General features: G+C 47.5%; 1 gene segment (V, D, J or C); it reads right to left on the bottom strand.

The window, feature by feature from the left end:
* Positions 1-204: 204 nt before the first annotated feature.
* LOC102446625 (immunoglobulin heavy constant mu-like) lies at positions 205-24,304 on the bottom strand. The segment is given in 8 exon segments: positions 205-8,672; positions 9,946-10,260; positions 12,727-13,035; positions 13,144-13,503; positions 14,559-14,678; positions 15,418-15,747; positions 19,648-19,989; positions 24,173-24,304. Coding segments are annotated over 8 exon segments (1,806 nt in total).
* Between the last annotated feature and the right edge of the window lie 467 nt (positions 24,305-24,771).

Genomic DNA, 24,771 nt, shown 5'->3' with positions numbered 1-24,771 from the left:
AAGCAAAGGCTAAGCCTGTTAGGAAAGGATGCTTTGTAAACAGGTCATAGAGGAAGTACAGAAACTGCCCACACCGAATTATAAATCCACATAATCTCACACCTGATCCCAGCCAACCACCACGCAAATTAAATTCCCTACCAGCACATGCAGCACAGCTCTTTTTCTCATTATCACACAGAGGCAATAAAGGCAACATAAAGGGTAAGGCAAGGATGATTTTATTGAGTTAACTAAAAGTAAAATCCAACATGGACATTCAAATAATTGAGAAGAAGCTACAGTACTTCAAATCCTGATGCCACAGAAGAACTCTGAAAATATAATGGCTAGACTGCATAGCCAACCAAAAAGTATTGGAGATGATTGTAATTCAGTTACCAAAATGAAGGGAAAGCCAACGAGCCATGTACCCTCCCACTTTTTAACAAAACAAATATATGCACTGTGGGTATAGACCAAGATCTGCTACTATGAGATCAGATTGGATGCATTCCTAGATATCAATTGCAATCCTAGATAATCTCATGGTCAATATTGCATTAACTTTACATTTTTTGCTTAATATATATTGTATTGCTTCTTTCTTTGGGTGGTGTTAGTTTGGTTTTCTACAAATATAAAATATTTAATAGCTCTTCTATAGCGACATATTTACCTTTCTTTAAAGTTGCTTGTTACTATTATTATTTATTTTGCTGATGCCTTTTCTAAGAAGATTTAAAATGTAGGGTTACAATTGTTAAAATATGTATTATACATAAACAAGGATGTTTCTGTTGTAAAGTTAGACTTGCAAGTTCAATAATAAAAATGAAATATTAATAATACTGTAAAATGATAAATGAAGGTGAAGTACAATATATGAAGTGCAAAAATAACATTTTTATTCCCCTGCCATTCTGGCCTTGCCCCAACTCATCCTTCTACGAAGGTTCCAATGATGCCCTTAAACTCAGCCAATCCAACATCCTATCCTGGGTGGACCAAAAGCACTGTTCATCCACAAAGAGGACCATACTGAATGGGCTACCATAAGTGCAAACTTTCAGTCATGGAAATGCCACATAAGAATAAAAAACTAAAATCAAGCACAGTCTCAGACAATCCCAGTCTCTCCATGCAAGGGGCAGAAGAGACAGATGACAGCTCAAACTTTACAATCCAATTGAGGAACAGATCAAAGGGGGGGGGAGATGGGAGGATAAAATCAAGTGCAAGTGTGGGCTGATCTTTTTCTGCTTTGTTGCTGTGTCTGGAGCACAGAGAATGGAGGCTAAATCAGTCTGAATAAAACCAGAGAGTGAGCAGAAAAGACAAGCAGCCTGATCTCACTTTGCACTTCCACAGCATGCTCTGACAGACTAGCTCAAAGTGCACTACAGACATTGATGAATTCAGCCTCACAACCTACTTGGAGATACGGAATTACTATTAGGCAAGAAAACTCTTTCCCCTTCACAGCCAATGAGCCATGAGGGGAATTAGCAATACTAGACAGGTCTCCTACCATGTCAGGAAAGGCAGAGTTTCACACAGAGTCAAATGAGCAGCAAGAAAGTATACAACATAATCCAAAGAAGAAAACCATCCCCTGGATAATAACAGCCATAAATCACTGGCATGGAAAATAATGGAATATATAGCCTTGGAACTCGTTGGTACAATAAGTTTTAAAGCCTGGTTGGTATTGTGTGAGCAGATCCTGTCCATGTGAAATAGCATATTTCGTTTCTCTCTTCGTAGTTTCAGAATACTGTGCAAATAACAAATCAATTAATCCCGCACCACTCTGTTGGGGTAAGTGGATATTATCATCCCCATTTGTCAAATGGGGAAACTGACACAAGAAGTTAAATGACTTGTTCATGGCCATCCAGAAAGCCAGTGGTGGAGCTAGAATTCAGGATGTTCCTACCTCCTAACCCCTGCTCAGTGCACGAAAGTATGGTGAAATTCATGCCTCCCTTCCTGGTTATTTCCTCTTAGTAATACCGTATGGTTCTCCATTTAATTAGAGACTTGGTTGGAAGAGATAAACGCATGTGTATGTGTCAGCCCTTCCGGAAAGTTTCATATTTTGCCATTGAGTGACATGAATAAAAAGTTAACCCCATGAAGATAAGATGCAATATAACTCTCCAGAATTGCATAAGTTGTAATCCTGGACAAACAAACCAGAGGAGCAAAATGCAGCTGCTGAAACCTTATTCAATCAGACTGATTGCATTTCTCTCTCCATACACCCTCACCCCAGATTCAAATCCAGAAGGACGAAAATCAGAGTTTAAAACCAACCACAGGCCACAGAGCAGCCTTCCGGTGACTTCTCATACTCTGAAAATACTCTGTTTTCAAATACTGTAATTAACCTCAAAGGTGTTAATTACAGAGCAACTCCAAATGAACTCAACCTGCCTACCCCAGAAATGACCAAATAAAACAGAAACCAAATTAACTGTGGCAATTAAGAAATACAGCTCCAGCCAAAACAAACCCCCAATGAAAAGATGAAACATCCTAGAAGCAAAGGACTGAATCACAGCTAAGATCATAATATTACAGGGTGAGCCCTACCAAATCCAGGAATGCCATTCATTGGGCAATAATTTTCCATTGGGAGAGTTCTCTAACACAGCGAAGATGTGGCTAAAGCAGGATGCACTTTAGCTGGGCTTCTTCTATTAATCTGATATTGTTTCAGTTTCCCAGCCTTTGCTAGGGCAGCTTTTATTTGAATTGATTTTTGTATCTAGACTCCACGGTTATCAGGGATCATTTTGACTCAGGTAGGAATCAGGAAACCAAGGAGTCAATTTCACATTTTTCAGGCCACAAATATAAGGCCAGAATCTCCTGGTGGCTAGTCCCAGGAGAACCATCCTGGGTCTGGGTCTGCTCCTGCTCCCATTAAAGTCAATGACTACACACCTGATATGAGTTAGCCATGAGCATAAGAATTGCAGGATCAGGCCCACAATTAACAGCAAGAAGGAAAGAGACCCTGCTCATCAGCTGTGAACACAACTCAAAAGGGTGGGGAGTTTGTAACACACACACCACCTGGTCATGCAGGTAACATTCCATGTGTGATGCTAAAGGACGAGCAGATAAAGAAGCTAAGGACCCAGTGGTAACATTCTCAAGTCATAAAATGTGACGACTACTTAAAAGAAGCCCAGGTCACCTAATACTGTAATATTTTCTGTCTCTGTGCTGTAGCCACAGGAGTACCACAAACCCCCCTCTCAAAAATCAACTAAATTAAATACAAGAACTCGCTGAGATCATAGAAGAGAAAGAGTTTCTCTGGTGGCCTGTACAGAAATCTGTCATGTCTCTTAAAGCACTGCAGGTTTCTAACAGTCAGAAACAACGGGAAGGTGTTTTCTTAATTCACATTTGTGCCTATTTAATTCTATTCAGTTCCCTTAATGCAGCCCCTAGCAGGTAAATATCATAACCAACTGCTCAGTATTCATAGGATGGGGGCCAGTCCCTTACAGAGGTTTACTGTGCTAATGGGGACATACTGATTTGCTTAGAGTTCCTGTATTGGGAATGGGATTATGATTTATGTAAATGCCCATAGATGCTGGAATTAGAGATGCTGGGGGTACTGCTGCACCTCCAGGCCTGAAGGGGTTTCCATTATAGACAGAGTTTAAAGTTTGGTTCAGTGGCTCTCAGCACCCCCAAATTGTTTGTGCCCTTGTAAACACATGTAAGCAACACTTCCTGTGCCAGTATTAGCCAGAGTCCATACACTTCCTTTTCCTTCATTTTTTCCCATATTAACTGTTTCCTGCTATAACTAGATTTTAGCTCCCGGTTGATGTGGGCATTAAGGGCCAGTCTGTGACTCTGAGCTTGTGTTGTGACTGGGGAGAGGGTTTATTTATCATTAGTGACCCTCACTTGCTGACCTTTGTTTTACCAAATAGCTCTTAATTCTACGGTTTGACTTATTTCCCTACCAGCACCCATACAGGGTTTGCAGGAGGTTAGTAATGCTCTGCATGTTGCAAAGCTGCAGCTACTGAGGCCTGGAGTTTTAAAAACCTCACACTCCAAAGCACATGTGCATAATTTGTACCTAGAGTTTTCATGCAGAGTCACAGTAACTGGATGTTAAAGGGACAGTGAGACACCCTCCGTTTCATGTGCAGTCATGGTCACAGAACACACTGCTTATGCTCATAGAGTCTTGCCCACACACTGGACCAGCAGCCATGCTTGTTGTCTTGCTTTTACATTTATATGTACACACACTAGCAGACTTATCCAGCGTTAACTGGGTCAAGGCCAGTGCAAGGAGGGGGACACAGGCCTCTAGCTACACTACCCAGGCTGACCCAGAGCTAGAGGGAGGTTGGCCCAGGATTTGGGGTTGGAGAGGAGGGCCAGCCCAGGGCCAGGGGTTGAGGGAGAGGGTCAGCCCAGGGCTGTGGGTTGGGGGAGGGAGTGTGGGTTAGAGCCAAGGGTCTGGGAGGGGGGTGGGAGCCATTATGCTGGCCTCTCCCTCCCCACCCCCCCAGAACAGCCAGGAGTGGAGAAGGGGGGGCAGTGTGGGCTAGCCTGCCACATCCACACTGGGTGGCCCAGCAGTGCAGTTGAGGGGAGCCACCAGTGGGTCCTGTGGAGGACATCCAGGACTACACTGCTGGCCCCAGTTGTGCTCCTGGGGAGTGGCACAGTGGTTGGGCCAAGGGGGCTTTCCTCCCCCAGGCCAGCAGGGGAGTACAGAGAGGCTACTTACCTGGGCCCGTGGCAGGAAAATGGTAAGCCTCATCTCCAGCTGGCCACTCGGTTAGTGGTGTGGCCACCCCCAGTGGTGGCTCTACAGTATAGCTGTCTCCTGCACTCGTTGCCCCCAGTGCTGACTGTGAGGATCACGGCTCTCCTCTCTACCCTTCCCTTTCCATGTGATGGAAAACAATCAAATTCTAGGCACATCCCATTTTCTTGGCACAGTCAAACCCTGACCCTGCTTTGAATTAGGATAAGAGGAAGCTGCCTATCAAATTTGGAAGTTCTAGCTCTTCCCATTTAGGAAGAACTCTTGAACAGACAGGCTCACAGACATACAGATAGACAGATTAACAGACAGATGCACAAATCTCTAATATATACACATATTAGAAGATTTACCCAGTATTACTTGGTCCTGAACTCAATTAAATTTTTGTTTTTTGGAAAATAAAATGAAAATGTCCATGCTTTATTTAAATCATTGCTCTGGGGTGGGGTTGGGGGTGAGGGAGTCAGTATGCAGGCTGCCCTGGGGAGAGAGGACTACCCCAGCCCTCTCTCACCACAGCAGCGGGGGGGGCCAGGTGAGACGCACCTCTCCATGGCCACTGCAGCTTCTGTGAGCACAGCCAGGAGAGGGGTGCATGTCCCCCAGCTGGGGCAAGTCTAGCTCTCTGTCCCCTGCGCTCCCCAGCCAGAGTGAGGAATGCAGCAAACTGTGCACTTTCCCCTCACTCCCTGATGAGAACAGCCAGCAATGTTCCCCTACAAATTAGGGGGGGAGCTTCAGTTCCCACACCTCACCCTCCTTAAAAGGTGTATGGGGGTTGGGAGGCTCAGAGCTGGGGCAATACAAGATGAAGTGAAGGGCACACACCCAGCCAGCCCCTTTCCTCTTCCTGGTGAGTCTCTCTCTTTTCTGTATGGTTTTATGAGAAGCAATCCCATTCTGGGCACATCCCATTTTTCTGGCACAATTAAATGCTTATCTTGCTTTAAGGAATAGTAAGAGGAAGCTATATACCCAATTTGGTGGTCCTCACGCTTACCATTTAGGAGGAGTTCTTGAACAAATGGACAAACGCTCTCAAATATATAGTAGATTACATTTCACACTGACTTTTATCTTTGTGTTCCTGTTGGCCAAGCAACCACACTTTCCTCTTTCATTTCCCCTTATAGAGGGCTGGATTCTACTCCCCGTGGCCAAAGTGGATCTTAACATTATTATGTCCAGTAACGTACATCTAGGCACTTGGTTTTCTTCGACACCTTCTTATCATAGAAGTCATTGATAGCTGTTTTCACGTATCTAAAAGGGTATCATGAGGAGGGAGAAAACTTGTTCATCTTGGCCTCTGGGAATAGAAGAAGAAGCAATGGGCTTAAACTGCAGCAAGGGAGGTTTAGGTTGGACATTAGGAAAAAATTCCTAACTGTCAGGGTAGTCAAACACTGGAATAAATTGCCCAGGGAAGTTGTGGAATCCCCAGCTCTGGAGATATTTAAGAGTAGGTTAGATAAATATCTATCAGGGATGGCCTAGACAGTATTTGGTCCTGCCATGAGGGCAGGGGACTGGACTCAATGACCTCTCGAGGTCCCTTCCAGACCTAGTAGTCTATGATTTGCAACAGTGGTTCTCAACCAGGGGTACAGATACCCCTGGGGGTGCACCCAGATCTTCCAGGAGTTACATTAACTCATCTACATACTTGCCTAATTTTACAATAGGTGACATAAAAAACACCTATAGGTTATATTCCAGTTGATTTATTTTGTAATTCTATGGTAAAAAATGAGAAAGGGAGCAATTTTTCCATGATAGCGTGCTGTGACACTTGTGTATTTTTATGTCTGATTTAAGCAAGAACTTTTTAAGTGAGGAGGAACTTAGGAGGACACAAGACCAATCAGACTTCTGAGGGGGACACAGTAGACTGGAAAGCTTGAGAGCCACCTACTTACAACCATCAAAAAAAGAACGTAACAAGTTAAGACAATTCAGTTCATAAGCAACACCCCTGGCCCAAAAAATGAACAGCACAAGTTACCCCAAGAGAACTTTTCCCTCTGCTCTTGTTTTTGAATCATTCCCTGATTCCTTATACCTCCCCCCGCCCCCCAGTGTGATGTCAGTGACAGGGCCAGCTCGAGCCATTTCTGTCCCCCAGGCAGCGAGCGCGTGACGCATGCGTGGCTCCGCCCCTGGGCGCACGGCGCATGCGTGGCCCCGCCCTCTGGTGTGCTGCGCACCTTACAGCTGCAAGCGGGTGCACAGCGCCTGATTGCAGCTCTAAGGGGCGCTGCGCAGCCCCCACGCAGCGGCTGATGGCAGCTGTAAGGGGAGCCGCACAGCCCCCAGCCATGGGCGTGTGGTGCTTGATGACAGCTGCCCATCTAGCCTCCCATTAATCCAGCCTCGGTCTGTGCACACTGAGCTTAATTCAAACTCGGTGTAGGAAGCAGGTGCAGCTCTACTGACATCATTGGAATTGCATCCATTTGCAGCAGATCTAAAGTGGGCCCATTGGGAAAGGGAGTTCATTCCGCAAAGCAGCTGGAGTGAAAGAGGTGTAGGGGGAGTGTCTATTTTCTGTTCAACAAATGACATTTGCAAATATTTGATTGTGAAAAGAATCAAGAACGGCAAAGCTCATTCTCCATTCACACTGAGCTAAGTTACACACACACTGGTCAGCCTACAGAGTTGTCTTTACATTTTTCAGTTCTACCTCCAGTGAGAAGGTAAAGAGAGACACCCAGTGGTAAAGTACATGATCATTCTTCTCTTTTCTTCATGGCCTTGCCCATTTCTATCTAGGAACCAGTGAGGAACATTTCAATGTATATGAAAGCCAACAAACCCCTTAGTATCTGGGAAAATAATGCCACAGCTATATTTACCTTGGATAAATCATTTTCATTTCATTTTTCCTTCTCTTAAACAGGTTCATAATTATGCCCTATCTAGCCTAGCCCTAGGAGTGGCCTGAGGCCGGCTGCGGCAGCTGGCACCCCAGGCGGAAGGCGCAATCGACGCCCCCGCCTGCACGGCCGTTAATGGCTGTGACGTAATCACGGGGCGCCTGGGCCAGCAGCGCCCTAGGCAACTGCCTAGTCTGCTTAGGCTCACGGGCCACCCCTGTCTAGCCCTGGTCATTAGTTAATGCATCTTGGAGATGAATCCTAAGTGTTAATAATAAATCATTGTATTATTAATACTGACTCTGTAGCATTGCTCACATGCATGTTTAGCAATTCTGTGCAACACAACAAATGGAGTAAGCTAGGTCAGTCTTTAACCCAGGGGTAGGGAACTTAAGGCCCAAGGGCCAGATGTAGCCCCTTGCTTGCCTGGATCTGGCCCCCCCAAGGCTCAGTGCTCCCCCCCAGCATTGGGGGGCCTGTGCAGGTGCTCAAACCCCACCCCCACTCCGGAGGGTTGAAGCACACAAAATCTACTAGCCTGCGCCCCCCTAGGCTCTGGTGTGTGAAGAGAATGTGGGGAGTGTCTTTCTCCTTCCCAGTCAGGGGCCATGTCAGTGAGGGTTTATGGCCCCCGACTGATTTTTCTGTAAGTCAGCGGCTCCTGGCCCAGAAAAGGGGATCTTAGGCTGCTACCAAGCAGCTGAGAAACGGGCGCTTCTCCTGCAGAAAGGCAGGGAGCAGCTGCCACAGTTGTGTGGTATAACCAGACACAGTCCTTACCCTGGAGGATGGGACGGAACAGTCAGAATCCTGTTACAAGGGGAACGTGTAAGGAGATGAAGTGGGGGAGGGGGTGTAGAAACAACTTTCAAGTGTTTAGCACGTTTCTTTTCCAGACAAATGTCCCTGGGCTGGAAGTGTCCCTGGGCTGGACCGTCTGCGTCCTCACTCCCATCCTGAGCAGTCTGCTCAACTTTCACCAAGTCAACCTAGAGAGAGAAAGTCAGAATTGTCAGCTGGGCCAGCAGTAATTGCTGATGTGTGCTTTGTTACACTGATACAGAAAATAGGGGGGAGGCTAAACAATCTGCAATAGAGTAAAGCTTTTGGGGGTTTCACTACCAATAGTCTACAGGACTTTTTTTTTTAATATCTCCATTAAAAAGACACTTTTTCACATGGGGCAAATTATTAAACAAAATTCACCTTATTTGTCCTGGGTGAAATGTTGCCATTTATGTTGCAGAAAGCTGCATTCGCTGACCACTGTGAGGATCCCATATATGGGTATGGTACTTGACCTTGGAAAATGTACCAGACACCAGCTAGCCAGAGGAGTAAATCTAGTGGCCAGAAGCCAATATAAAAGATGAGGCCGGTTGCGGTGGGGAGCACACCAGCAAAGTCCCCTGATGCCGGGATGCAGGAGAGGCTAGGATGACCTTAGAGCAGGGCTACTCAACTCGCAAGCCTGGGGCCACATGTAGCCCACGGTGCAGTTTGGGTTTACACCGGGCTCAACATGCAGCCCACGGGTGGGATCCTTTGAACATGGCCTTCACTGGAAACACACTCCACAACGGCAAGGCATCTCCCACGTGGGGCAAGCACTGAAAGACGCAAGCAGACAGGCTGGATGGAACAGACGGGCACAGGGTGTTGGCGTTTCTAGCTCCCAGGGAGGAGGTGCCAGGGCATTGTAAGAAAGAAGCTATTTGCATATACATTTGCATGTACATACAACCACACTTAAGTTGTGGCCCTTCTGTGCTGTGAGTATCGTGGCCCCTGGGGATTCCAAAGTTGAGTAGCCCTGCAGCAGAGCCTACTCAGACACTCTGTGTTTCATAACATTTCACCAGCCCTAAAAGCCTGCAATCGATCAGCTTTGTTCCTCTCCTGCAATTACATGCAGAGCGCAGCCACAGGCTGCATTTTAATAACAGAACAATAATTAGAAAGAAATACCATGAAGGCACTTCACAGACACAGCACTCCTGGCTCCACCATTACATAAGGAACTGTTATTACAGATGCGGATCTTAGGCAGAGAGCTTAAACATGCTGGGAGTCTGTGTCAGAGCTGAGATCAGGTCTCATTAAGTTCCTAGCTCACAGCCTCCAACTCGCACCATCACATTCGACCTCCCTCTGACACTCTACAGGGCTCCTTTGGCCCTCTGACCACACTTTGCTTTCAGCTAATCTCCGTTGTTCAAGCACAGTATAATTATCCAACCAAACGCACTGTACAGGACGTACCAGGCAGCTGCAGAGTGTATGATCTTTCCACAGGGTCCCTTAAAGCAGCATGTGTCACCTGACATGTAAACACGGCTCCTTCCTCTTCCTTTCCAGGCGTGACTCTCAAAACACTCCAGATGGAGTGCAAGCCGCTGGCTCCCATTACCGAGACCGACTGGCAGACTCCCGCTTGCAGCAGCTGCCCGTCTCGGAACCAGTTTACAGTGATCACATTGGGGGAGAAGTTATTGATCCTGCAGTTCAGCCTCAGTTCCTCTCCCACCACGGGGACGGAGGGGTCTGTGGTGATCCAGAGAACTTCAGGGGGCATCCCTGTTCCAAGGGAAAGAACGCCCAGCAGGGCAGATGGTTAGATGAGTCCCCTCCAATGTCAAGAAGAAGGCAGATGGCCAAGGTGCACACCAGTACGAAAGGGGGTAGTGACTTATTCATGGCGAGCACAATGAGACTGTGGGAGCCGACAGCCTGGAGAGACGGTGCCTGGATTGATTGTTTATGGCACGTTGCAGATCCAACAATGGACAATTTTGGGTGTCACTATCGCTCTGACCTTGGTCCAACGTTATGAGTGTCACCCTCTCTCTTCTGGACCTACCACTCATGGGCTCCCTCAGTACTTCAAGCCCCCATCCCATTCCCGGGTTCTCCCACACTGTGCTGAACAAGAGCTCTGACTCAGCCACAGCTACCACACCTCTTCTTCCTCAGCTTCCTCATCCCACACTCTGACCATTACCTGGACTGGTTCCACTTTGCACCACCAGTGAAGGTCAGTGTGTGCAATGGGGTTAAGGCAAGAAAACAGAAGGCCCAGTCAGTAATCACTTTAACAGATGAGGTTAGAAGGGACTCGGCTGCTCCTTAACTTCCTCCACGGTCTTTAAACTGAAGGCCCCATCCCAATTCTAGGTGATCACACCAGTTGTACCTAGAACTGCTTAATGCTCCCCTAGCACTTTCTGTCCTGCAGCCGAGCTGCTCCCAGGATTCCACTGCTAGCTGAGAAGAGTGGGAGGGGGAGCGGAGGGGAGAGGGGAGTATTGAAGTCAGGGTGTCCCCCTGCCCCTGTATGCCATCTCTGCAGAGCAGGAGTTGGGGAGAGGGAGACGCACAGTGGAGCTGCTCCAACCTGAAGCATGGATGGTAAGTGCCAGTCTCAAGAGGCAGTGGCCTGGTTCTATGATTTTAGTGGTCGTGTTCTCTCTCTCACACACAAACTTCCTGCCTATGTCCCGTCTCTGCACAGCGGGGGAGAGGGAAGGCAACAGAGCAGGACAGCTTTCCCTGTCTTAAAGAGACAGTGCATGGCTTCTCTCAGAAACATACCCAGCAGCAGCTAACATACACACACAGTCACTGTAACACATACCCAGTCTGTGCCACATTGTGCGTGGCAGGGTGTGTGTCACAGAGACAATCTCCTATCTCTGTGCCCCACACACTCTCCAATTCCTGTGCCACACACACTCATTCTGTGTCAAAGTCAGTCTCTCACACAGTGTCTCTTTCACATTCACACACTCTTGCTCACTCTTTCTCTCTCTATCCCCTAGTCCCACCCCTTCCACCCATGGTCCCACCTTTTCTGCGGGGGCCTGGAGCCGGCCAATGACCACATACCAAAATTGATGAAGCAGCCCCCCATGTTTAAATTATTGCTTGCCCCATACATTTTATAGATGGAACATGGCTTTGGGCAAATCAGTCCATTTCCCAAGTCAGTGGTAGAACCAGGTAGAGGATGTGGTGAAGGCTGGGACTTTAACAGGGTTCAAAAGAGAGCTAGCTAGATTCATGGAGGTTAGGTCCATCGATGGCTATTAGCCAGGATGGGTGGGAATGGTGTCCCTAGCCTCTGTTTGTCTGGAGATGGGTGACAGGGGAAGGATCACGTGAGGATTACCTGTTGTGATCCCTCCCTCTGGGGCATCTGGTATTGGCCACTGTCGGCAGACAGGATACTGGGCTACTGGGCTAGATGGACCATTGGTCTTTCCCAGTATGGCTGTTCTTCTGTTCTTATTAGATCTCCTATGCCAGTGGTCCCCAACCTTTCGTGGCTGCCGGGCACCCTGGGGTGGGGCCGCTCACATGCCGGGCATCCGGGGTGGGACCACGCATGCGCCACGCGCCCAAAGGTGGGGGCCGCCCACGCGCCCTGAGCCCAGGGCCGGCACCACGCATGTGCCACGCACCGGAGGGAGCGGGGGCCAGCCCAGATGTTTCGGTGAGCGCACATAAATGCCCCGGCGGGCGCCATGGTGCCCGCAGGCACTGCGTTGGGGACCACTGTCCTATGCTCTGTACTCAGGCCAATACAGGCGACCCCCAACTTGCGACCATCTGATCTACGACACCACCACCACCCCCCCCCCGCATTTATGGCCACCCTACTCTGGGAGCTGCGGGGCTGCCTACCACCCGGCCCACCCCCCGGCCGGCTCAGGGTGCCATTCACACCACGCAGCCGCCTACTGCCCACAGAGCCCCCTGGATCCAGGAGACTACAACTCCCAGGAGGCAAAGCGGGCCAGGAACGGAACCCCTGTTCATAACATTGCCCCTATGGGCAATAAGGGTTCGAGTTACAACGGCCTGACTTACGACGGTTCTCCAGGAACCAATTAGATCGTAAGCGCGGGGGTTGCCCGTATATCACTCTGCCTCTCAAATCTTGAAATTTAACCCTCCTAATATTTGATACCGCATAGAGTAAATCCACTGAACCTTTCCAGGGTGGCTCCATTTGTAGCAATGGGCTTACGGCGTGCTTCTTACCTTGCAAGTTAACTTTATAGGAGAGTTCTTCAATATTTCCAAAGCTGCTGTGTTTTATCTGGCAGATATAAACTACCCCTTCCTCATCATTCGTCATTAGAAACTCAGTCTGGCTCCAGACACTGAAATAGTCAATTTCACAAGGGAAAGGTCCAAACTGGGTCACCTCCTTAACCAACTTTCCATTTCGAAACCAAGTCAAAGTGATATCTTTTGGGTAAAATTTCTCTACTACGCAGCTCAGGATGAGCTTCTCCCCGACCGCAGGAGCCTGAGGCCAGGTAGTGATGTAGAAGCTTGCTGGTCGAGCTGAAAGGGAGACAGAGAGAGTGCTTAGGGAATTCTTGTAAAAAGTTAGTGTTCAGAGTCTGGTAATGAGTCAGTGAGAAAAGATCTACCAAGGGGGAGAGCTTTTACCGGTGACATTCAGTGTGGTGCTCATCCATTTAACACTCTTCAGTGCGCTGTGCTCAACACTGCATTCAAACACTGCCCCATCATCCTGGATGGTGGGTATGTAGGTCAGACAGGAGGGGACACTGAAGAACTTGCCATAGGTTTCCAGAGGCTGCTTTGCCTTGTCTGTAATATCTTCTCTAGGACCTAGAAGAAAAGAGGTTTCCCCGGCAGCTTCACTTGATGCCATCTGGGGGGCTCTCCGGTGCCATTTCACACTAATTGCTTTTGGTCTAAACCCATTTATGTTGCACATCAGCTTCAGCTTCTCATTAATGGGGATCACATCTGGTTTGTTAATCAAGGAAACCTGAGGCGGCACTGAAAAGAAGATAAATCCAGGATGTAGACATCTCTGCGAGAGGCTGGCATTGCAGAACTAAGGGTCCTTCCACAGGAGGAGTGAAATCCTGGACCCCGTGAAACCAACACATTAGGTCTTTTGCAGGCATGTGCCCTAAAGGTAGCTGCAGAGAGTCCTGTCCTGGACTTTTTGGGGGGGGAGCCTGCTTTGTCATCACTCTTGTCCAGAGACAACCAGGACCTCCTCCACCCAACAGCCCTTTGCAACAAGATGAGTTTAGGGGCCCAGTCCTCTTTCACTTGCTGAAACCCACCCTTTCTAACTAATTAAACTCTTCTCACCCTTCCAGGACTGACAAGTGTTATGACTAAAAACCACTAAAACCTTGTGTTCCAACCTCTACAGCTGATCTCCTGGCATTGCTAAAACCCTCTTGCATCCCTCTAATGACTGGATTCGTTTAGACTAAATTAGTCCATGACAGACGGTTTAGGGAAATGTCATCAATCCAGCCATGATGCAGGCAAATAATCTAGTTTATCTACTATTGGTGCCTCCCAAGGAGTCTATGCACAGGCTATACAGCCAACTGAGGTGTCCTAACACGCAAAATAGCCATGAGGAAATCAGGAATACAGAAGCTAGCAACTAACTCCCTTGTTTGAGGCTCAGATTCGAATATGATATATTAATATTTTTGGGTTAGAGAAAGTTGTGACTGATTTGTAAGCCAACTTTCCTTTAACATGAGCTAAGAAGAACACTGTTTGCAGAAGCAACAAGGAGTCCTGTGGCACCTTAAAGACTAACAGATGTATTTAGGCATCCGCTTTCATGAGCAAAAACCCCACAAAAGCTGATGCCCAAATAAATCTGTTAGTCTTTAAGGTGCCACAGGACTCCTCCTTGATTTTGCAGCTACAGACTAACAAGGCTGCCCTTCTGAGACTTTTTGCAGAGCGTACCCTCAGCAAAGTTATTCTTAGTTGTTATTATTATTATCATTACTAGAGAAACGGGAGGCCTATCACAGTTAGAAGATGCTGAAGGGGAGGAATGTTTTAAAAATTACCTTTCATAAGTCGTTCCTGATAGAATATGGTAAAAAATATGCTACATGCTCCAGTTATCACAACACAGGCAGCAGCCACTCCAACGATGAAACCCGTATCCCGATGATACTGCTTTGGATCTGAAAACAAACATGCTCGTTAGAAACAATTTAAAATAATCGGATTCCACCCAAGGATCTCAAAGCATTTTACAAACAATTAATGGAGCACAACACATCTTTGTTATTAACCCCCTTTTGCATGGTCACACGCTGAGTTGTAAAGAGATCAAAGCTCTAATCAATTTTCTGTAGGCAAGACAAGGAAGCCCCTGGGAGCGTGGGGCTGGAGTCGAGCTTTGCAGCAGCATGCGGCTGGATCCCCAGCATAGTCCATTGGAGCGCAGGGCTGGGGCTGGAGCCCTGTGGCTGCCCTAGGATGCATGGGGCTCCAGTAGTCAGAGCCTCTGCTGCCCAGGGCTGAGCAGCAGCTGAGCAAGCACCCCAGACAGGTTGAGTTGGTGGGAAGGCGAGGCAGGGTGCCTGCTGGGGCAGCCTTGCAAGTTGGTGGCAGGACACCTCCCCTGGTCTGGCAAATTCTCTCATTCGGGACCACTCAGGTCCTGGGGGTACCGGACCAAGGAGGTCCAACCTGTAGAATATAAAAGCTTGAAAAAAAAATTATCAAAATGATAAAGTCAAAATTAAACATTTTTACCTCATCAAAATGAAAAAGAAAGTCAAATATGATTAATTTCAACTTTTTCCTCTTGAAAATGTCATCAAACCAACCTGGCAAAATTACAACATCTGACAGAAAGCTGTGCCATGGAAAATTTGTCAGCCAGAACTATTAAGAGTCCATTCTTGGGCCACTTACTTGTGACAAATATGGTTGTATTTCCTCTCAGCGGCTTTTCTAGGGATTCATGTTGAACTTCACAGATGTACAAGGATCCATCATCCTCTTCAGACAAATCTTGGGTTACCCGACTCAGCACGGTGAACACGCCCTTTTTATCATGAGGCAGTGGGACTCCAGTACAAATGTCCTGCGTTAACAGCCTCTCGTGTTTACTCCCATACTTCCTAACCAGCCAGGAAATGTCAATTTTTTGAGGGTAAAATTGATGAATATCACAGGAAAAAGTTTTCTCTCCCCCTGCTGTAATTTGGGGGTTTTGGGGTGACAGCAACACTGTAGGCTGAGCTGGAAAGACAGATCACAGTTATGCACAAAAGGATCCTAATTAGCACCAGACACTAATTTTGCTTTTGGGTAGAGAATTAAAATGGGGAATACAGATTTACATGGCATTAAGTGAATATGACTAGATCCGAAACACTGACCCATAGCTCCTAGGTGCTAGAACTAGTGGTGCTGGGTTAATCCCCCTGGCTTGTGGTTCAATGGCTCTTAGCACCCCCACTGTACAGATTGCTCCAGCGCCTTTAGTTAATAGATACTAGCAAAAATGTTGTTCAGAATAAAAAGGAGAATGTAAATGCACAAATGAGTGATTGCTTCACTTGGTGTGTACCTCAGTAAGAATTCCTCAGAAGAGTTTCCTTTCTTTAGAAGTTTTACTCTTACACGTTACCATGTAAACAAGCCAGACTTGTGCATTCAAGGAACAGTAAAGGGTTTAACTCTAAACTGACCACAAGGACCTGCTGATCCCCTAAGCAAGGGTATCACTTATGGGAGGCTAGGGAGGGTAGTAGCCCCTCCTCTTGAGTTTGAACCCTGTGAATTTCATAGCTGAAGTCTGCTTAAAGCTGCATGCCCTGATTTCAGACGCCATTCATAAAAGCAACAGACTGCGAGCTGCTTGCAGTTTTGTCTTTGGGGCAGAGAGTTTCTTATAAAAAGAGGGAGGCAGGGTGATTAAGAATAACTAAAGGCCAGGCATTCTAGTAATTGAAGGATTGTTAGATCATCATTAAAACATTTCTGGGTACTCCACTTAAAAGTTGGGGCAGAAAGGAGTAGGAATGAGTATTGTGCTGCTGGGATTCACATTTGGATTACCGTGTTAAGTTTACAAATGCCCTTGAAAAGGGGGTGAGCAGGGACTCATCCAAAGCTGACTGCAAAGAGCTACAAAGGGATTTCACAAAATTGGGTGACGAGGCAACACAAGGGAAAATGGAAATCAGTGTTGATAAGTGCAAAGTAATGCACATGGAAAATATAATCCTAACTATAGACTCAAAATAGCTGTAACCATTCAAGAAAGAGATCTTGGAATCGTTGGGGATAGTTCCCTGCACATTGAACAGATGTTTTCAGTGGCAGTCTAAAAACTAAAAAGCTAACAGAATACTGGGAATCATTAGGAAAAGAATAGATAATAAGACAAAATACCATATTGCCTCTACATAAAGTCATTGTATGCCCACATCTTGAATACTGTATGCAGATCTGGTCAACCCATCTAAAACAGATGTCCTGGATTTGGAAAAGGTACAGAAAGGGCAACAGAAATGATATGGGGTAAGGAACAGCTTCCATATGAGGAGAGATTAACAAGACTGGGACTTTTCAGCTTGGAAAAGAAATGACTAAAGGGTGGGGGGGACATAGAATCATAGAATCCTAAGGCTGGAAGAGAACTCAGGAGGTCATCGAGTCCAGCCCCCTCCCCAAAGCAAGACCATCCCCAGCTAAATCATCTCAGCTGGGGCTTTGTCAAGCCAGGACTTAAAAACCTCTAGGGATGGAAAGACCATCACCTCCCTAGGTAACCCATTTCAGTGTTTCACTACCCTCCTAGTATTAGACATTAGACATGTTCAGTGCTTTTTTGGTAAGAAAAAAGGTGCCAGTACTCCAGGCTCAAAGTTATTGAGCTAAAAAAAACCCCCAAAAACGCATGCTGGGGGCCGAAATGCAGTCATGGCACCTTTAAGAGCCATGTGTCCCTGGCATGCTTCCGTCTGGAGCCAAGCCGCCCCAGGAAACAGTAAGTAGGTGCCGGTATGCCAGAGGGGAATCTTATTCAATTCAGTTAAGATGATAAAATAGGTGCCGGTACGCCGTCCTGGAGTGTACCGTCACAAAAAAAAAAGCCCTGGACATGTTAGAGGTCTAGAAATCAGGAATGTCATGGAAAAATAGAATAAGGAAATGTTATTTATTCCTTCACTAACATAACACAAGAAGCTGACCCAATTCAATTTATAGGCAGCAGATTTAAAACAAACAAAATCAATTTTTTTCCCCACAATCAACTTGTGGAACTCTTTGCCAGGAGATGGTAGAAAAGCCCAATAAGAACAAAATAAGTTCAAGGGGGAGAGGTCCAGCAATGGCTACTAAGCCAGAATGGGCAGGGATGGTGTCCCTGGCTTATGTTTGCCGGAATCTGGGAATGGGTGGTAGGGGATGAATCATGATGGTCGCCTCTTCTGTTTATTCCCTCTGAAGCACCTGACATTGGCCACTTTTGGATGACAGGATACTGGGCTAGAAAGACCTTTGGTCTGACCCAGTATAGCCATTCTGATGTTCAGGGCTTGACAGATAATGCAATCTACTTGCCTGTGGCGAGTAGATTGCAACCCGGAAGATTGCAAGCCGGACAGCACGGCTGATGAGCGGGGCTCGCCGCGGTTCAGAGAGCCCTGCTGATATTCTTAAATAGTGCTGAAATGTATCTGTCCCCTTGCTGTAACCCACTAGACCCCACTTCCCTTCCAGAGATGAGATAGAGCCCAGGAGTTATGATGGGGTCTCTCTCCACGGAGTTAGTAACAAAGTAAGAATATACATTAAAATTTTAAGGCTAACCAGTGTCCCTTAAGTGACCTGCTACAGCAGTGGTCCCCAACCTTTTGAGGTTGTCAGGCGCCAGGGGGCGTGGCCGTTTGCCCGCCGGGCGCCAGGGGGCGGGGACACTTGCGCGCCCGGCGGTGGCCCCCCCCATAGCCGCATGCCCGGGGGCAGGGCCCCCTCCAAGGGCTGCGCGCCCGGGGCCGGTGCTCCCCCCGCCAAGCGCCGCGCACCCGGGGCCGGCGCTCCCCCCCCCCCGCAAGCACCGCGCGCCTGGGGCCGGCGCTCCCCCTGTCAAGCGCCACGCGCCCAAACCGGCACTCCCCCCGCCAAGCGCACCCCCCCCCCCGCAAGCGCCATGTGCCTGAGGCCAGGCCAGCCCCAAGCACCTGGCGGGCGCATGCAAATGCCCCCGCGGGTGCCATGGCGCCCGCGGGCACCGTGTTGGGGACCACGGTGCTACAGGATGTCAGAATATGTTAGTGTTAGAGCTGAGTGGGTCTAATATTTGTTTCTTTTATAGAGGGATTAGATACAGTGCTCCTGTCAGCTAACTACTAAATTGTCTGCCAAAAAAAGTAGAATTTCCCAGTACATTGGTAGCCCCTGGATAGAGATGATGCGTGGGGGGGAGAGAGCAGATGGGCTTGGTTTCCCCCCTTCCCATTTGGTGCTTGGCTTGTACTGAGCATGCTCAGTAACACTGCTGAAGCCCCTGTCCTCAGTCCGCCCCTCCCCCCATGCTTTCAATCTTTCCCCCACATCACAGCATGCACAGGTCGTGCCCTCCCCATCAAAATCTGAAATGGTGCCTGCCCCTAAGGAACATTTACTGCAATTATCTTCAAGCAAGTGCCTAAAAAGAATTCAACACCGTCAGTGGGGAATGAACAGCTGGCTGTAGGCAATGGCGAGGAAAATTACAGGGATTTGCTTAATGTTCAGTGCTCCTATTGCAAAAAAGTCACTTCCTATCCAGTGGTTAGTGCAAGCCGGGGATAGGAAATCAGTCCTCTCTGTTCTAGTCCCAGTTCTATCACGGGCTCACTGTGTGACTCTGGACAGGTCAGTTTTCTCTATAGCTCAGTTTCTCCCACCCATAAAATGAGTTTATTCATACAATATACTCCCATTTATCTGACACCTTCTTGTCCCAATTCCCTGACTTGATAGTTTATGAAACAAGTTGGAATTCCTGAAGATGAAAATGCTCTAATGCTACAATAACATTACCGTTACATTACATCACAGCATCAAGTCTTAATTTTAGACTGGTTTCAAAGTTACACGTTGGCTGCAAATTATTTCTCTTTTATAGCTAACGGTTCTGAATACCTCTAACTTGGAGCCGGACTGTTCCACTTCCATATTGTGGCGATATCAAAACCGTACATGTGTAGACCCCTTCGTCATCTACTGTCACATTATGCAGGTTCAGGGATGCACTGCCCTGGGTCAGTAATTCAGGATTCACCAAGACCCCCTTCCGGTGATATAACGTATGCTTTCCATCAAACTGGTACACTGGCTTCTCTCCAAATTCATTGTTTAAGGTCCATTTCACTGCCACATCCTCCAACTGGACACTCTTCCAGATTGTAAAATTACAATGCAACTCAATGTGTTTGTCCACTAGACAGAAGACTGGGGAAGGACTGGTCTTGATTTCCAATGTAGCTAAAAATAAAACAAATAAACATACAATTGGCATTGACTACCAGTCTCAGCAACAGCAAAGGGAGCAAAAGGATTATACAGACTCAATTCTCTCTCCGAGTCCTAACTAGAGGCCTGTCTAGGATCAGGGTGGAGACACATCACTGTATTGGGGTGGGGACATTTGTACTTCCAGGATTGTACCTGTCCTATGGATATATCAAAGCCTTCAGACACGTATCCTAGGGAAATTAATGCTTTCAGGAACTGGGTCCTATAAGAACATAGAACATAAGAATGGCCATAGAGTCAGGGCAATTATCCATCTAGCCCAGAAGCCCCTTTTTTTTTAAACAAAGGCCAGAGCCAGATGCTTCAGAGAGAATGAACAGAACAGGGCAATTTCAATGATCCATCTCTTGTCTTTCAGTTCCAGCTTCTAGCAGTTAGAGGTTTAGGGACACTGGGAGCATCAGGCTGCATCCCTGACTATTTTGGCTAATAGCCATAGTTCATAACCATGAACTTATCGAATTTTTTTCAGACCAGTTATTATTTTGGCCTTCACAACATCCCCTGCAATGAGTTCCATACTTTTTCTGTGCATTATGTGAAAAAATACTTCCTTTTGTTTGTTTTAAATCTGCTGCCTATTAATTAAATAAAATTACTCCTAATTCTTGTGTTATGTGATGGGGTAAATAACACTTCCCTATTCACTTTCTCCACGCCAGGCATGATTTTTACAGACTGTATTATATTCCCCGCCAAGCTGAATTGTCCCAGTCTTTTGAATCTCTCCCAGAGAAGTTGTTCTCTACTCCTAATCATTCTTAGAACCACAGAATCCTAGAACTGGAAGGGACCTCAAGAGGTCATCGAGTCCAGTCTCCTGCCCTTATGGCAGGACCAAGCATGGTGTAGAATATAGATCATCGCTGACAGGTGTCTGTCTAACCTTCTCTTAAATATCTCCAGTGATGGAGATTCCACAACCTCCCTGGGCAATTTATTCCAGCATTTAACCACCCTGACAGTTAGGAAGTTTTTCCTAAAGTCCCACCTAAACCTCCCTTGCTGCAGTTTAAGTTCTTTTTGCTCTTCTCTGTACATTTCCTAACACTAATATATCTTTTTTTTTAGATGAGGCAACCAGTAGATTGATGCTTTTCAGCACCAAATGTTTCATTGTTTACTCAATGGGACACAGGCAACATAAAAATCACACATCTGTTTCAAATGTATTTACTTACCTGTGTTACAAGTAACACCTGAAAAGGATTAGAAAAGGGAATAGGATTCATTTTTTTGTTTGTTTGTTTGTTTGTTCCATGCCTTTGGCAGCACATGAAGCCAGCCACAGGTCTCAAACCTGCAATCAGATCAGCTAACAAAGATGTCAGCATCTATGCACAGCCCCATTGAAGTCAATGGGGTATTGCATAGGAGTAGGATTCATGCCAGCTGAAAGAAATGCTGAATCATGATCTTAGAGTTTCCTTTGTGAGTCTAGAAAATGTCATTGTAAGAAATCACAATCCAGACTCAAGAGATCAAGACCTGAAACAATGTTTATTTGTTAAGCTGACTAGAATTCAAGCTAATGGTTGTCCTGTTTGCTGTTCTAAGCCATTGTCATGCAGTTCTGTCTGTAGAACATCTATTTCCAATGTGTAAAAGATCTGCTATGGATAGGGTTGCCAGGTGTCCGGTATTGTACCAGACAGTCTGGTATTTGCACGCTCTGTCCGGTGTTTAAAAAAAAAGGGGGGGGGGGTTCTGATGTTTCTGGCTGCACACCAGATGGAAGTCTGGCATGGGTGGGAGTCCCAGCTGGGAGGTGGGATCACAATTGCCACCAGGAGCCCTCAGTTGGTTGAATTTAAGGAGGAGGGAAAGCCTCCTCCTCACTCGTGCGTCACCAGGAGCCTGCGTGGGACAGGCAGCAAGTGCCCGGGTCAGTCCTGCTTCCCGCCGGCCGATTTGCTCACACCCCCTCCCTTCCTGGCCAGCCGGTTCTCTCCCACTTCCCCTCCTGATCTTCCCTGGCCAGCCCCCCTGCATCACCTCCCAGCTCTGCTTCCTGCCGGCCTGTTCCTCTTCCTGATCTCCCCTGGCCAGCGCCGCTGCACCCCTGCCAGCTCTGCTTCCCACTGGCCCGCTCCTCTTCCTGATCTCCCCTGGCCAGTGCCACTGCAGCCCCCCCCCCCACCAGCTCTGCTTCCCACCCCCCCTCCCGACCATCCTCACGCTCCCCGATCTCCCAGTTGTGCTTCCCGCCCCCCCTTCCTCCCGGCCGGTTCCCCTCCCCCGATATCCCGTGGCCAGCCCCGTTCCGCCCGCCCGCCCCCCCCAACCAGCTCCTCTTCCCGTTGGCCCCCCTGTCTCTCCCAGCCAGCCCAATTGCTCCCCCATTAGCTGTTTCCAGCCCCCCCCCCTCCCTCGGCCAGCACCGCTCCCCTCCTGGCCGGTCCTTCTCTCCTCCCTCCCCCCATGAAGCGTGTCCGTTTTTTTTGTTTTGTTTTTTAAATGACTTCCTGGTAACCCCTAGCAGTGATGCTATCCCTGTGATTACCACTGAGATTTAAACTGAGAAGCAACTTGCCTCCCCCCAACCCCAAGAGCTCTTTTGTAAAAAGAGGGAGTTCTTTCGGAAGAAGAGCAGAGGAAAAAGCACAGGTGCCCTGGTGGCCATTCCGTCCATAGCAATCACAGCTTATATGCAAGATCAGCCATTCAGTCTCTTTTGAAAAAGCAGATCGCTTTCTCAATTCGCTTTTGCAGTGTGGACGCTCTCTTGCAGAAGACGTTTTTCCAAAAGATCTCTTCAGAAAAAAACTTCTTCCAAAAGAAGCCTGCAGTCTAGACGTAGTCTTAGACAGTTCTTAATGGACATAACACTTCCCGTTTCTCTCCCTGCCCCCCATTAGAACCTCCCACCCACCCCCATAGGCAAGTGTTCAGAATGGTATTCATGTTATCTCCTTTGAATTCAGATCAGCGGTGAAAGTAACTTAAAATTTCTTACAGGTCCTATTGCAACCCGGGTCCCTGCCAGTTCTTTAAATAGCTCCCTGCTGGCTTTTGCCATAGCTCACCCAGCTCTTGCCGGAGCTGCGCACCAGGGCGCACCCGCTTACCTTCACCTCTGATTCAGATTAATTTGTTTATTTGTGTATTATTATAGCACAGCCCTTCAGGCCACATTCTGATCTCAGTGCGCCTGAAAACAGGAATCTCCAGTGAAATTAACAGGAGCCTATAAGAACAGAATGTGGCCCTTAAAACCGAAACCCTCAAACTTGGAAGCTGAAGACATCTGGGGGCAAATTTGGCTTCATTTTAAGATTGGAATGTGTAACAACTTACAAGTGTGTGAAATACTGTTACTTTTCTAGCTGTTCTGTGAAGCATTCCAAATATTAGTTACTATGCCACTCTGTGTTTGCTGAAGATTGTGTTGCAACACAGCAACACATATCTCTGGAAGGTAAACTCTTTTGAGGAGGGAGGGACCTATTATTTGTTTGGCCAAAGTTTATCTAGCACCACTTGTGACAGATATGTCAATGTCCTGCAATAAAGACCTTATTGTATTAAGTTCATGTAACCACTCTAGGGGCAGATGTGACAAATCTAAGAACTGGGAGTTCAAACAAGCCAGTCAGACAAGTATAGATTTTTGGGACAATAAGCATTAACTGCAGTGCCTGGGGAGGTGCGGCTAATGTACATTATCTGGGTTATCAGGCCCACCGACAGCAATTCCAGGCCCTGGAGCAGAAATCAGTGGGCCCCCTGATCCAAGGTCTTGGCTGAGCCCACAAGCCTTCCCCCCACTCCCACAATAAGCCCCACCAGAAAAGCCCTGAGCTAGGGATGTGAAGGTTTCACCATTTAACCCGGTTAACTGGTAGGGACTGGAGCAGTTCCCTGTTTGCCTTGGGCAGGGGGCTGCTCCAGCCCCAAGGGGGACCCCGCAGATAGGGGATGCTCCAGCATCCCTGCCAATGCAGCCTCTGTCAACCTCCTGTAGACAACTGGGACACCGGAGCAGCCCTTGCCTCAAGGGCACCCTGGCCCATCACAGACAGGGGCTGCTCAAATTGGGCTGGAGCGGCCCCCCGTTTGTGTCCCCTTTGATCAATTAATTGGTTAGACAATATATTTAACCAGTTGGCCAATTAAACAGAATTTTACATACCAACCTTGAGCAGGCCCAGACCCATCTCCTACTTGCTTGGAGGAACCCCAGGGCAGCCACACCGTGCCTCTGCTCTCTTCCCAAGACCCAGCCTACCTGCTGGGGAAATGCTGCAGCAGCATCTCGTGATTAAAAAAAAAAAAACGCTTTGGATATGTCCTATGCAGGTTCCGGGGCCCACTACCCACACCCCAGAACCTGCATGGGGCATATCAAACGTATCTTTGAATCAAGAGAGAACATAAGAATGGCCATACCAGCTCAGACCAAAGGTCCACCCAACCCAGTATCCTGTCTGTCGACAGTGGCCAATGCCACGTGCCCCAGAGGGAGTGAACCGAACAGGTAATGATCAAGCCATCTCTCTCCTGCCATCCATCTCCAGCCTCTGACAAACAGAGACTAGGAACACCATTCCTTACCCATCCTAGCTAATAGCCATTAATGGACTTAAATTAATGGAGGTTATCTAGTTCTCTTTTAAACCCTGTTATAGTCCTAGCCTTCACAACCTCCTCAGGCAAGGAGTTCCACAGATTGACTATGTGCTGTGTGAAGAATAACTTCCCTTTATTTGTTTTAAACCTGCTGCCCATTAA

Source organism: Pelodiscus sinensis, chromosome 18 (genome assembly GCF_049634645.1).
Source record: "Pelodiscus sinensis isolate JC-2024 chromosome 18, ASM4963464v1, whole genome shotgun sequence".
Lineage (NCBI taxonomy): Eukaryota > Metazoa > Chordata > Testudines > Trionychidae > Pelodiscus > Pelodiscus sinensis.
Note: the sequence above shows the minus strand (reverse complement) of the source record. Positions and strands in the feature narration are given on the sequence as shown.